This window comes from Magnolia sinica, chromosome 14 (assembly GCF_029962835.1).
Source record: "Magnolia sinica isolate HGM2019 chromosome 14, MsV1, whole genome shotgun sequence".
Classification (NCBI taxonomy): Eukaryota; Viridiplantae; Streptophyta; class Magnoliopsida; order Magnoliales; family Magnoliaceae; genus Magnolia; species Magnolia sinica.
The window spans coordinates 70,192,614-70,206,699 of NC_080586.1; the positions used below are offsets into that span (position 1 = coordinate 70,192,614).

Consider the following 14,086-nt stretch of genomic DNA (forward strand, 5'->3'; position numbering starts at 1 on the left):
TAGGACCACTAACATAAAAAAAAATCAAATCTAATGCATACACTTTATTAACATGAGAAGCAGATTTAATAAATGAAACTCTATACTGTTTCCATAATAAATAATCAATACAGGTTTTGAGAGGTATACCTGTCACATATGGAAGGAACCACTTCTTTACTAGTAGATGAAGCCCTTTTTCACTCATATGGCCTAAATGTCTATGCCGCATGTCTACATACGAATCTTCCGCTGCGTTCAACACACCTTTACACACACTGACACTTACCTTGTAAAGTGTGCAACACTTCTTTCCTCTGGCTACGATCAACGAACCTTTGATGAGCTTCCAGCACCCACCAACAAATAGACTTTCATAGCCATCATCATCCAACCTTCCGGTCGATATCAAGTTGAGGCGAAGGTCTGGGATATGCCTCACATCCCTGAGAACCAATGTGCAGTCCACATCGGTCTTCACACAAATATCACCGACCCCTACGATCTTCGATATGCTAGAATTTTCCATCTTCACAGTCCCAAAATCACCTAACTTGTAGCTTGTGAAAAAGTCCCTGTGTGGAGTCACATGAAACGAGGCTCCCGAGTCTATCATCCAGTCGATGTCTTGACTCGTAGCCATGAGACAAACATCATGATCTGTAGAAAGAATAACTACAACGTCGCCATCTGAAGTGACTACAGTGAAATCTGATTCATCTTCTTTCTCTTTCCTTTTCCTTTCTTGTCGTCCTTATTCTTACGACATTCATGCTTATAGTGGCCCTTCTTGCCATAATTCCAGCATTTAACATCCTTCCTGGTACTTGACTTGCCTCTTAATTTATCTCGAGCCTCCCGCCCTTTCTGTACTTTCCTCTCCCCCGTTCTTGTGTCACAAGGGACTTTTGCTGAGTAGATCCCTGGAACTTCCTCCTTGTCTCCTCATTGAAGAGGCAGCTAGTTACCTGTTCCATGGATACCTTTCCGTCTGGTACGGAGTTACTTAGAGACATCACCAATGTCTCCCAACTATCAGGCAATAAGCTAAGCAATAGTAAAGCCTGTAATTTATCATCCAAGACCATCTTCATATCGGAGAGTTAGTTCAAAATATTGTTGACCTCAACTTGAGATTCACAAGTCGTCTTATCAGGAAAATTTTATCGCCGGCTGTCTTCCTCTCATACAGCCCTTGCAATTTTAGTCATAGGCTAGCGACTGAGGTCTTCGTAGACACATGGTGGAATATGGAATCGTTCAACCATTGTCTAATAAACCCCATCGCCTTCCAGTCCAATTTCTTCCAATCATCATCTGTCATATCCTTCGACTTTGCTGATATGCCTTGAATTGGAGAATACAAGTCCTTGCAATATAGCAAGTCCTCCATCTTAGCCTTCCATATGGTCCAATTAGAACCATTGAGACTGATTATCCTTAATGAGCCACCTTCCATAATTCAGAATCGATCCCACTCCGTTCAATGAACTTATCTCTGATATTACTTTGTCAGGGGCCGTTGCACAAAACCTTAGGATCTAGCCTCCCAAATACACCAGATTATGGGATAATAAAGCAATGAAATAAATCAAAGTACAAACCACACGATATAAGGAATTTTTACCTAAAAAACCCTCAAAGAGGTAAAAACCACTGGACCTAGTCTAGAGCAATAATCCACTATGAAGTAGAATGTTACAACTGATCACAAACACACACCGCTTGGATCAAACCTTCTTCACTCACGCAGGAGTGGATAAACAATAAGAGAACAAAAAAAAATGGAGAGATCTCACCGATCACGAGGACGTAGAAGCATTGAGACGTGGACTGCGAAGTAGATCACCTCTACAAGCAGAATCTCCCTTCCACAAGCTTCCTCTCTCTCTCTCTCTCTCTCTCTCTCACACACACACACACACACACACACACCTTTGATAGCCCTAAACCCTTTTAGAGTACCTTTAGGGAACCTTAGAATACCTTAGAATGCACCCCAATACCGTGTACACCCCTTTATATAGATTTAGAAAGAAGTAGAATCGAAATAGGAAACAAAAATCGCAGAATCTGCGTTTCCGCAAACGAATCTGCATAAACCTTCGATGTCATCGAAGGCCTTCAATGACAACCTTCGATGTCATATAAGGTTCTTCGATGGTATCAAAAATGAACCAAAACTGTCCAGCGATTAGGGGTGAAAATTTTTAAAAATACTCGATGACATCGTCAGGCTTCGATGTCATCGAACTAGCTTCGATGTCATCGAAGCTGGTTCGATATCATCGAACCATGACTACAATGAAGAGAAAATCCCCATCATTGTGTGCGTACATGCAATCTAAAAACAACAAGTTTCCCTTCCAACGTTCGGAAGAAAATTCTTTGTTTTCTTCGTTTCAGAAGACATCGCTACACTGATCGAAAGGGACCCTTTCTCAATTAATCAAGACAGTCCATTGAAGAGATCTCAACCCTACGGCTCGGAGGCCATCATCATCAACATTCACTGCAGATAGCGTCAATGTTAAAAAATGAATTTTTGCGTTCTTTTATTCCCTCATCTTCAATCGATGATTGTCACAAAGGAAAGGTCTAGAAAATGCAAAAATCTGGATTAATCCAGACTGTAGGACTCCTTGTCCACCTCCACCACAAAAATTCATTTGTTGTTAGAGGTGGAGATCTACCATCAACTCTCTTTTTCCCTTTTTTTTAACACATGTACTCACACTCCACACACACGCACGCACGCACTCATACGAGCAAAGGCTACTGACTATGAAAGTTTTTTGCTATGGATATAAACTGTAGCATAGTGCAAATTTAATCTGTATCTAAAAACTACCATCCCATCAGGATCTTTACTAGAGATTGATGGTTCTTAAGGAGCTCCATGAGGCCCATTGCAATATGTGTTTTATCTAAACCGCCAATCCATTTTGACATCTAATTTCAAGGAATGAACCTCAAAAAGTAAGCAGATCTAAGGCCTAAGTGGACCACACCATAATGAAAATTAAGTTTCCATCGTTTATATATTGTGTGGTCCACTTACGGCTTCAACCTGACTCTTTTTTTAGATCATCCCTAAAACGAGTCGTTAAAATGAACGAGGATTTCACCACAATAGCTATGAGAACTCATGACATCGTGATGAAACTCCTATGAGTAAGGGTGTACATTAAGTCGAATCGAGTCGAGCTAGCCTTAGCTCAGCTCGGCTCAGCCACTAGCTGACCTCAGCTCGGTCCTCGAGCCTGACTGGCTAGCTCGGCTCGGTTCGGTCAGCAGTTTGGGCCAGTTCGAGCCAAGATCAAGCCGAGTTCACCTATGCAGCATTTTCACAAACACATAAACTGCACCTTCAAACTCTCACTGAATGTAAAACACCAACAGCGGTTTTATAGGTATTTCATCAAACACCTTTTAAGCAACATCAAAATCAAGAAAAAATGAGATTTGTTGAAAAATACCTTCCTTGCCACCAGCCAACACTTCATTGAGTCATTTCATCAAACACTTGGTGAACAACATCAGAGAATACCCGAGTCGATCGGAATCGGGCCGAGTTCGAACTATATATCGAATCAAGCCGAGTCGAGCTGGAGCCAGCTCGAAATCATTTTCAAGCTCTAAAAACCAGCTCGAATCGGATCAAACTCAGCTTCGAACTGAGCTAATTCAAGCTTTTTCGAGCCGAGTCGAGCGAGTTGACCAAGCTAGCTCAGTTCGTGTACACCCCTACTTGTGAGTGTGGGCGAGGCATGAATAAAGACCCACCATTAACTCCTATCATCTACTTCATCAAGAAAATCCAGCAGTTGGTTCTTGGATTGGATGAAGGCTAATTATCATCTTGGTTAAAACCCACCTGACTTTGGCTTATCTCAACTCAAATGTGGCCCACTTTCAACCTTGGGTCAATCCTGCAGATTTCTAGGCCCAATTATTATATGTATTCGATCCGGAACCGCCTAGACCCGACAAGACCCATTTGCACCATAAGTGAAAATTCACGGATGTGTGATAAGGTCATTTTCTTCAAGAGAATTGACACCTACAGATATAGTACCACAATCTGTATCACTGTCAGCTCATCAGTTCCATCTTCCCAGTCAATATGCAACTTGTGTAAGACATCAGTACCGTTAAAGTAGTAGGCCCCACCATGAAGATCACGTGGCACCTGTTCCCCGCTCATCAGGTCATCCGTGCAGTTGGAATCAATGGACAACCGATGGTTTGACTGGACATAAAGGTGTGATTAATCTAGTAAGCTCATCAACCTGATTTTCAAGAAAGGTGATCTTTATGCTGGGGTCCATCATTTTGATGGTACTGATTTCCTAAAAGGTGACATATTAGCAGGAAATATTGTACGGTACAATGACGTGTGGCAACGTGTAGAGGATAAGAATGTCTGAAGGTGGATGGTTCCCTTAAAATCACCCAACCGTTTCAAGGTCATCCACAAGTTTCCAGCTGAGAATAGGGAGAAAGAACTTTTGCTAAGCACTCATGAATTCTTCTAGTGGGCCCTAAGCACTCATGATGATGCAATCAATCTATCAATGAGGTGATTTATCTATGGATGACTCCAATTTCATCATCATGCGTGCTTTTTCAAAAAATAAAAATAAAAATTATTGGGGGGATTATATTGGCAAACATACAACGCAATGAAAATTATCCCTTACTTCCCTTCCACAAATGTCGATGGACCCACATTTCTACGGTTCAGATTTTAATTGGGTGTACCTGTCATGGATGTTCCAACCCCAGAATTCTGCCCCATAGAAAACCTCATCCACAAAATTTGATGGAGAAGATCTTTTGCAACATGGTCCATCTCATGCGTACCAATTCTAAAAGAGCCAACCTACGGTCTAAATTCAACATACAAATGTGGCCCACCTGAAATTGAACCAGCCCATTTCATAGAAGATGGCACCATCATTGCAATCCCCACCTGATTAACGGCCCTGATCTCACACTTGTCACAAACATCGGCACATGTGCCATGAATCCTCCTGGACCACCCATCAGGACTGCCACACCATTTCTCATGAAAAATAGCAATTTTGTATAGGGATATTTGTGGGTGTTGTTAAATGGGTTGTGATATTTGAATCTTATCTTTAGATAGTAAAGAAAATGTCAGATTAATTAGTAATGAAAATGACCTAAGAATGCGATTGACAGTGGATTATTTGACGCATTCATTGTCTCTCTCTTTGAAGAACAATCGATTGATAATCTTTGCAACGGTCCCTAGCATTCGGGCACCGGCCGGACTTTGGCCTGACTCTGATACGTCTACCAACGTCTTTCCTTTCCATAATATACACCGGTTTTAGGTTCTGACAGCTGTGGCTGTTTGTTTGATAATCCAGACCACTAGCGCATTGGGCCCCACCTTGAATGGACCATGTTAAAAAAACAAAAAAAACAAAAAAATTTATATATCGGGATGATTTTAGCCTTTCGATTTTTGGCCTACTAATAGATGGTTAAGAAGAGATATTCATTTGAAAAAGTCTCAACATTTGTGGCTAGGATCTTCAAATCTGGGAAGTTTTTGGTGGACCAATGGTATGTATTACCGAAACATGGCCCCACTTGGTTGTATTATAGCCGTTGGTTGTATGATTTCAGTTGCTAACCGTGCATTTCCTTGTCTAATATGATAACGATGACAATAGAAGAAAAGAATAATGTAACTTTTCACTTTTTCCTGGTGATTCAATGATGGGCCCTTGCGTGGGACTAGGATTGCGTAGGGTAGTCGTGTGATGCTGAAAAGCTCTGTAGGCCCACGTGATGTATGTCCGTCCATCCATTTTTCTAGTTAATTTTAGGGTATGAGCTCAAAAATTAACCAGACCCAAGTCTCAGGTGGACCACACCATAAGAAATAAGGGTGATTGAATGCCCACCATTAAAAGCTTTTTGCCTTACAAAAGTTAGGGATCAAGCTGTTATTAGTGTTTTTCCTTCGTCTAGTGTCTGTGACATAATCAACAGGTTGGATGGCAAGTATATGTTACAGAAGGCCCTCTTAAGTTTTTAATAGTGTGTGGTCAATTACCAGTGTTTGCTGTAATGTGGTCTACCTTAGATTTATATTTTTATTATTTCTGGACTCATTCTCTGAAATGATTGGGCAAAATTTGATGAAGGATGCATATGAAACAAGTACGTCATGATGATGTGTGCTACTCTATGCAATCCTAGTCAGCCAATTAGATATTGCACCACCGACCTCGATTGCGACATGCTATCATGTATGTGTTTTATCCACCCTTCGGCTATTTTTTTTCATATCATTTTAGGCAATGAGCCTAAAATTGAAGCATATCTAAAGCACAGGTGGACCACATAATAGAATATACTGAGGATCTCACGCTTACCATTTATGTTGAAAACTTCTTAAGGGCATGAAAGTTTTGCATCAAGCTGATATTTGTGTTTTCCTTTCATCCATAGAGGTTTTGAATCAAGCTGATGTTTGTATTTTCTTTTCGTTTAACTCCACGTCTATGAGACCTTATCAACCGTTTGATTGACAAATAAGTATCACTATGGGCCGTAGGAAGGCTTTGACGGTTGAGGTCATTATCTACATGGCCTGGTCCACCTGAGATTTGGATGTGCTTTAATTTTAGGCTCATTTCTAAAATGAGCTATAGCAAAAAAGATGGACAGTGTGGATAAAACACATACATCGCAGTGGACCTAAAGAGTCATGCCACCACATAAGTTGGTGGTGGCACTGTCATCACGCAATCGGCATCCCTAGACACATCTTAGAGGTCTGAGTGGATAACATGTGAGACATTTAGGCCATTCATCAGCTAGTGCACACTGAGAGCATGCCATGCCATGTACCAGTTCATGTTTGTAGTGGACCCAACCTAATGAATGGGCCAGATTTCTGACACATGTTCCATTCTCTCACACGAGGGAGGCCTTGCTCAATCACGACCTTTTCTAATTTATTCAGAAAGTTATATCTTAGTACGGTGGAATAAGTAGTTTATACAAGTGCACGAGTCCACATTCCACGGTACATCATGGACGTGCACATCAATCTCGACCGTTCAATTGGCATATTGTTACGTATGGTTTTACTTATTTTAAGGGTGTGGGATTTGGGGCAGGGATTTGTAAAATCCATGAATCTCAAATCTTCTATGTTTATTGTTTATTGGAAATTTGTCTATAATGCATGGATTTGTAAACCCACTCTTTAGAACTTAATGATTCAAAGAAAATCTTAAAAACTAAAAAATTTAAAAATAAAAATATTTGCTAATACATGAAATGATAGAGAAATGCCCTCAAATTCAATGATTCTAATAAAATAGATGAACGACATAGATATACTACATAAATCACAATAAGGCCCACAAATTTAAGTCATTCCTTTTCGGATTGATTTTCAAGATGAAAATACTCACCCAAGATCAAACAGAAGTAATGAATACTAATACCCTATTTATCATATATTTATAATGGGAATAAAAATAAAATAATAATAAAAATCAAACAACTCCTTGATGAATTTATAGCATGATTTTCAAACAATTCATTTTAGGAGTTGGCATTCGACAATTAATAGCTAAGGTGATTAGGTAAATAGCCAAGTGTTCGATTTTCATACAGAATTGGCACTACAATTAATTTAAAGTGTCCCTTCAAATTCTATCAAAAGAGCCAAATGCACTACACTCATTATAGAATTGGAGTCATTCGCCGCATTCCGTCATAAAACTCAATGCTTAAGTTTATAAGCTATATAATAAAAATGAGAGCATATGCAATATTAGTAGTAGGCTGCAATTTTTTCTATAATTGAAGCCTCTAAACAAGCTAACACTCTAGGCAATAAGATGTAATTAGCTTTGCAATTTTGTACTCTAATTTGAAGGGGCATTAGGCAGTAAGATGTAATTAGCTTTGCAATTTTGTACTCTAATTTGAAGGGGCATTTGGTTTTTTTTTTTTTTACACACGCACACACCCCACATACACATGCTTACACACGCACACCGTGGGATTTCACCACTGATGGGTACTCGAACCCTCGTCAGGGTGTTGAAACTCCTGGGAGTCTACCACCCGGGTAAGAGTAAGGACCCATTTGAAGGGGCATTTTAATAATAGACAATATAAGGTTTCCTATATTCCATTCTCTTCCTACCCTTAGCAGGGGTAGAACTATACAATAAGACAAAGCAAGGGGGTTTACGTAATTTCCGTCCACCCAAAAACCACATATATAACTCAATATCAAAAGGTTAACAAAAAAAACAGACAGAATGAAACGTCACTCAAGCTGTAGTACGCACAACGCCAACCTACGCACTCTTTTTCAGAATTCCTATAAAAATAAAATCAACAAGCTCAGCATGGGACCACATGCGTACGATTCCATCACAGCCACACATTCCGAACATGCGTACGCATTCTAGAAACGCACGCGTGTACGGTGCAAGATTCAGGTGAATAACGGTTCTGATAGCAACACCCACACTCTTTTTTTTTATTGGGAAACGGATTGTATGATGACCCGTTCATTAGGTATATCCAAGTGTCTGAGGTGGCACAATTTGATTGGGCAATGGTCGACTGTCAGAAATAACTTGAACTTGACAGCAGGGTATTCCTAGTGATCAGGCCACCACGCAATCCACCTCCTTTTTTATTTTTATTGTCAATCTCAAATCCTGAGCTGCCACGTGGCAACCCAGGCACATATCGTTCCCACGTTCTAACGGCCCACTGCTGCAACAGCAGTTTTAATGGGGATCAAGGCCACAGCAAGGGCTGGGGTGGATTCGTTGTTTTCGTACAGGAATCTGCGTACAATAGTAGCTGCGGGGCCCACCACGAGCTTATCCCACGCTTCCTCTGCCCCACTGCTGCCTCTGATTCGGAAAGCATCGGTGGCATCCAGACGGTGGATGTCCCACCCAGAGAGTGTACGGAGCCGATGGATCTTCTCTAACTGGCAACATGCTAGTCTGCAAGTATTCGCTTTTATTTCATCAATCGCGCCTTCCAGAAGCCTCGCACGTGCTTCATCGTCGATCGTGTCCTCCGCACGTAGGTACCGGTCCATTTCGGGTACCCCGATTGCACGCCGAACCCCGCGAGTGTAGTCAGCGTTCGGATCGAACATCTTCCGCACCTCATCTACCAGACCCGCCTCGACCATCTGGTCTACCCGATCGGATACGAACGAGTGGAGTACCGGCAACGATACGTCTACCCACAGGAAGCAGCAATCGTACTTGGATCGGAACTCGTGATCATCGTCGTCCACGAGCGCTTCGATGTATGAGTTAGAGCCGCCGGCGATGATCGGGAGCTTGCGGCGGTCAGCGATTAACTCCACCTCGCGTGACGCTCGGCGCCGGAAATCTGACGCCGTGAAGTCATCGTCGGAATCCACCACTCCCAACAGGTGGTGGGTCACACCGCACTGCTCCTCCTCAGTGACCTTGTTAGTTACTATATCAAGGCCGCGGTAGACTTGCATTTTGTCGGAATTGACGATCTCAGCGTTGAAACGGGTGGCCAGGTCGATCGACAGTTTGGATTTTCCGGTGCCGGTTGCACCCATCACGATGACCACTTTCTCTTTACGCCAGCGGGGGGTGAATGATTCCATGCCCATGATGCCGCCTGCCGGAAAATTCAACCGAGGTTGAGCTTGCTTGCAACACCCACTCAATGAAATTCTCATAATGAAGAACAAAATGGAAAAAACGGAGGGACTCAAATATGTATATTCACAAGAGAAATTGAAAAAAAAAAAAAAAAAAATTGTATGAAACACTCAAAAATGAGGGTATTAATTTCGGAACTCAAGCCGCCAAAGGCTATCTATATTATCCAAACATGCATGTAATGAAAACCATACAACCTCACGTATGGGCTCTGGGGGTTATGAGGCGGGGGAGGGCCTTTTATACATGGAATTTAAACCGTACTAGTCCCATCACATCGTGAAATTCCAATAAAATTTGTTATCTTAAATATATTATTTAGTTAGCCTGCCAATCATTTTTTTTGAAGAATAAGTTGAGTGGACGAAAGTAGAACTTGCACCCTTGAGAGTTTTTTTTTATATTATTTTTTTCTCTCTCTTCTTTTTTGCGTATGTTCACTGCTATCTAATTATCAGGCGTATAAGCACTACCAACTTCTAAGGCCCTAAAAATTTGATATCTTAAATATATTATTTAGTTAGCCTTCCAATCATTTTTTGAAGAATAAGTGGAGTGGACGAAAATGCCCATACTTTGAAACTTGGTCCCTTGGGAGTTTTTTTTTTCTCTTCTTCTTTCCCACGTATGTTCACTGATATCTAATTCTCCGGCGTATAAGCACTACCAACTTCTAAAGCCCTAAAACAAATACATTTCTTAGAGATAAAAGATACTGACATGTGGAAGACATTTTAAATAAAAATTTATTTTATTTTTATAAAATAATATTTTCTTAGAGTCTAGGTTGTCATGTGTTCTTAAAAGTTTGGGTTGTCATGTGTTAAGGGTCTAGGTTATCATGTATTAAAGGTTTCGGCTGTGGTTGTCATATATTAAGAGGTCTTGGTTATCATATGTTAAGGGCTTAGACCATAGTTGTCATGTGTCAAAGGTATACATTGTCATATGTTACAGGTCGAGATTGTCACCTGTAAAGGGTTGAGGTTGACACACAATAACCTAGACCATTAACACATGACAACCTCAACCCTTGAAAAGCAATGACTACGGTACCAATGGTTACGAATTAAAACATTATTTCGCTATGATCTAGTTTGTAACCTCTAGTGCCTTAGATCCATAGCCTCTGCTCAATCTCAACCCTTCAAAATCAATGGCTATGGTACTAATAGCTACGGACTAAACATTCTTTCACTACGAACCTAATTTGTAACCTTTGTTGCTGTAGATCTGTAGCCTTTGCTCAATTTTTTAGTTGAATACATGACAACCTTGACCCCCAATGCATAACAACCTCGACCCGGATAATCTCAACACTTAACACAATATGACAACCTCGACCCTGACCCTTAACACCATAAGGACGCTGTCTCTGAGGCTCACTACCGAGTATGTATTAAGGGTCAAGATTTTCATGTGTTAAAGGTCTAGGTTATCATGTATTAAGGGTTGTAGGGCCCACCATGGGATATGTGTCGAAGATCTACTATATCCATTGGATTCATAATTTAATTTAATGCCATGGTAGGTTTTCAATCTCACTACTTTCTATGGCCAGAGAATGAGTTACATCCACGGATAAGGTGGATATCACCATAAGAAAATAGTTAGGAATGAACAGCCACTAGATATTGTTATTAGTTGTTATGGGTCATCCTAATATATATAATTTATCCATATCATTTATTTACCTTAATGGAATAATTTAGAGCATGAGCCCTAGGAGGAGGTAGACCAAAGACTTAAATAGACTACACCACAAGAAACAATGGTAATTGAACTCCTGCGGTTGAAAACTTCTTAAATGGATACACCATAAGAAAACTTTTTAGGGCATTCATACACCGTCTGTGGGGTCCACCATCGCATATATGTGAAATCAACTTCATTCATTAACTTTAGAATTTCATGGAAGGCCATGTTGGAAGCATGATCAACATCCTCCAGTCACATTGACCATATCACAAGAAAACAGTTTGTATCGAATGAACACTATTATAAATTATTAGGTTTTGTGGGCCACACAGAAATCATGTTAGCAAGAAGTTAGCATCTTCTCATATAAATAATGGGTTACAAAGAAAATAAACGGATTGGATCTAAGTTCCGGTAAGCCCAATAATCAATCACGTCGACATCACTTCTCCGGAATTGGATACTACATGACATCTTCTCCACTCAAAATTCATATAACTAGTCATCTAAGGATATGATTAATTTAGTACAAAATATTTTCAAAACTTATTAGATGACTAATTTAAGAATATTTGAAATATCTTTTGTTTTTTAGAATTTTAATAATACCATAGTGCTAGTATAACCAAAATCCCTTTATATATCCTCAGCCCACAGATGCGGCGCCCAGCCTCTTTTAGTTTTCTGACAGGTTTTCCGGGATTAAAAAAATGTGGTGTAAGATCTGACTTGTTTAAAAAGTGGCCCGTGTGCGAAGATCATGGTGATTGCTCATGCCAAAAGCCACCCATGTACGAAAGGAATAGATGGTTTAAATAAGATTGTCAATGGTCCATACTCCACATGTGTTGGGCCCACTTGATGAGTGGACTAAGCTAGTTTCTTTTCATTTGTTTTCTTTTTTATTTATACTGTCAGCTTTGCAATCAAAGGACCATTTCATACCCACTTGTGAATATGGCACATGCGCCATGCTTAATGGTGTGTATCTGCGGAGCAAGCAAAGCTTTTCTTCTGTTGGTTGTGCCTGTGTCGCTACTCGGGATCACTGAACAGTCAATGCACAGAGGCTAGGATGATTAGAACCGTTCATAATTTTTATTTTATTTTTTTATGTTAAGGGCCCGTTTGTTTTGCCCATTCATAATGTTAAGTAATTATGTTATTATTACTATTTTACCATTAATAAACCAAACACCGGAGTAATTAGTCAACTGCAAACATATATAAATAAAAGAAAATTAGTTTATAATTATTATAAAAGTTTCATTCAAACATAATATTAATTTATTTTAATAATAATTGAATATTAAAATAATGTAAAATTGTTACTATTATAATTTTTGTATAGATAAATCAAACAACGTAAAATTAACATCATTACAGTTAAATACAATTATTGTTGAGACATGTAAAATAATTTTCAATTATTGCTTATTTCCTTTACAATACTGTCTAAATGGAAAAAAAAAAACCGAGTAATCCTTATAGAGTAGATAGAACATAAGAAGAAATTTTAATTAAATTGATGGTTTTGATCATTGACAACTGGCAGCCTATATTCAACAAATCAATGATCAGGATCATTTTTCAGAATATGATAATTTGATCATGGACCACTAAAAGTAACAGTAGAATGATGGATAAATTTGTTTATTCAACCATATTTCTACATATGGGCCTCATGTGGTGACCAATGCTGTGTCATGCACCCCATGTTGGTCATGTCATATTCATATCAAGCTACCAGGTTGATTAATGAATGGGGTCTATTATATGGACTCATATAGCATAATGAGGATCCTTACTCTTGCTCGGGTGAAAACTTTTAGGAGTTTCAACACCCGGTCAAGGGCTCGAGTATCCATAGGTGGTGAAATTCCACTAGTGTGAGTGTATGTGCGTGTGTTATATATATATATATATATATATATATATATATATATATATATATAGAGAGAGAGAGAGAGAGAGAGAGAGAGAGAGAGAGAGAGAGAGCAAAATGAGGAAACTATGTGGAGCCCACCTTAATATATGTGTCTTATCCGTGCTTTCCATCTGTTTTATCGGCTCATTTTAAGCCATAAATTCAAAATTTAAGAATATCCAAAGCTCAAGTGAACCATACAACAAGAAATATTGAGGATAATAACATCCATGAAACCTTCATAAAGCTTGCAGTAATGTTTATTTGTCATCCAACCATTTCATAAGGTCGCATAAACATGAATGAAGAAAAAGACAGGGATAAAAGGAAAACGCAAGTATCAACTTATCCAAAGCTTTTATAACCCCAAGAATTTTACAATGGTAGAATTTTAGGCTCACACCCTAAAATGATTGATAAAAGAGATGGACAATGTGGATAAGACATCCATCCATCACAGTGGGCTCCACAGAGTTTACTAGGTATGTAATACAAATACCCATTACAAGGCCATGAAATCAGCACATATACTGCTGGTAATTGGGTGGTGATGGATGGGAACATTTAAATGATGAGGTAAGAAAAAATACCTTGAATGCCCGTAGAGAGGGTGGAAAGGGTCGGAGAAGACATGTTTATTGCTTATTCGGAAAATGAAACGTTAGGGTAGCTTTTCTCTTATATGCTTAGTGCTACAATGGTAGAATTTTAGGCTCACACCCTAAAATGATTGATAAAAGAG

General features: G+C 39.5%; 1 protein-coding gene across 1 annotated transcript; it reads right to left on the reverse strand.

The window, feature by feature from the left end:
- Positions 1 to 8,314: 8,314 nt before the first annotated feature.
- LOC131226107 (adenylate isopentenyltransferase 3, chloroplastic-like) lies at positions 8,315 to 9,946 on the reverse strand. Its single transcript, XM_058221800.1, has one exon. It carries the CDS (start codon positions 9,734 to 9,736, stop codon positions 8,759 to 8,761), a length of 978 nt encoding a protein of 325 aa, XP_058077783.1. The 5' UTR covers positions 9,737 to 9,946; the 3' UTR covers positions 8,315 to 8,758.
- Between the last annotated feature and the right edge of the window lie 4,140 nt (positions 9,947 to 14,086).

Coding starts and splice junctions, on each gene's coding strand:
- LOC131226107 (XM_058221800.1), bottom strand. CDS start 9,736: ATGAGAATTTCATTGAGTGGGTGTTGCAAGCAAGCTCAACCTCGGTTG.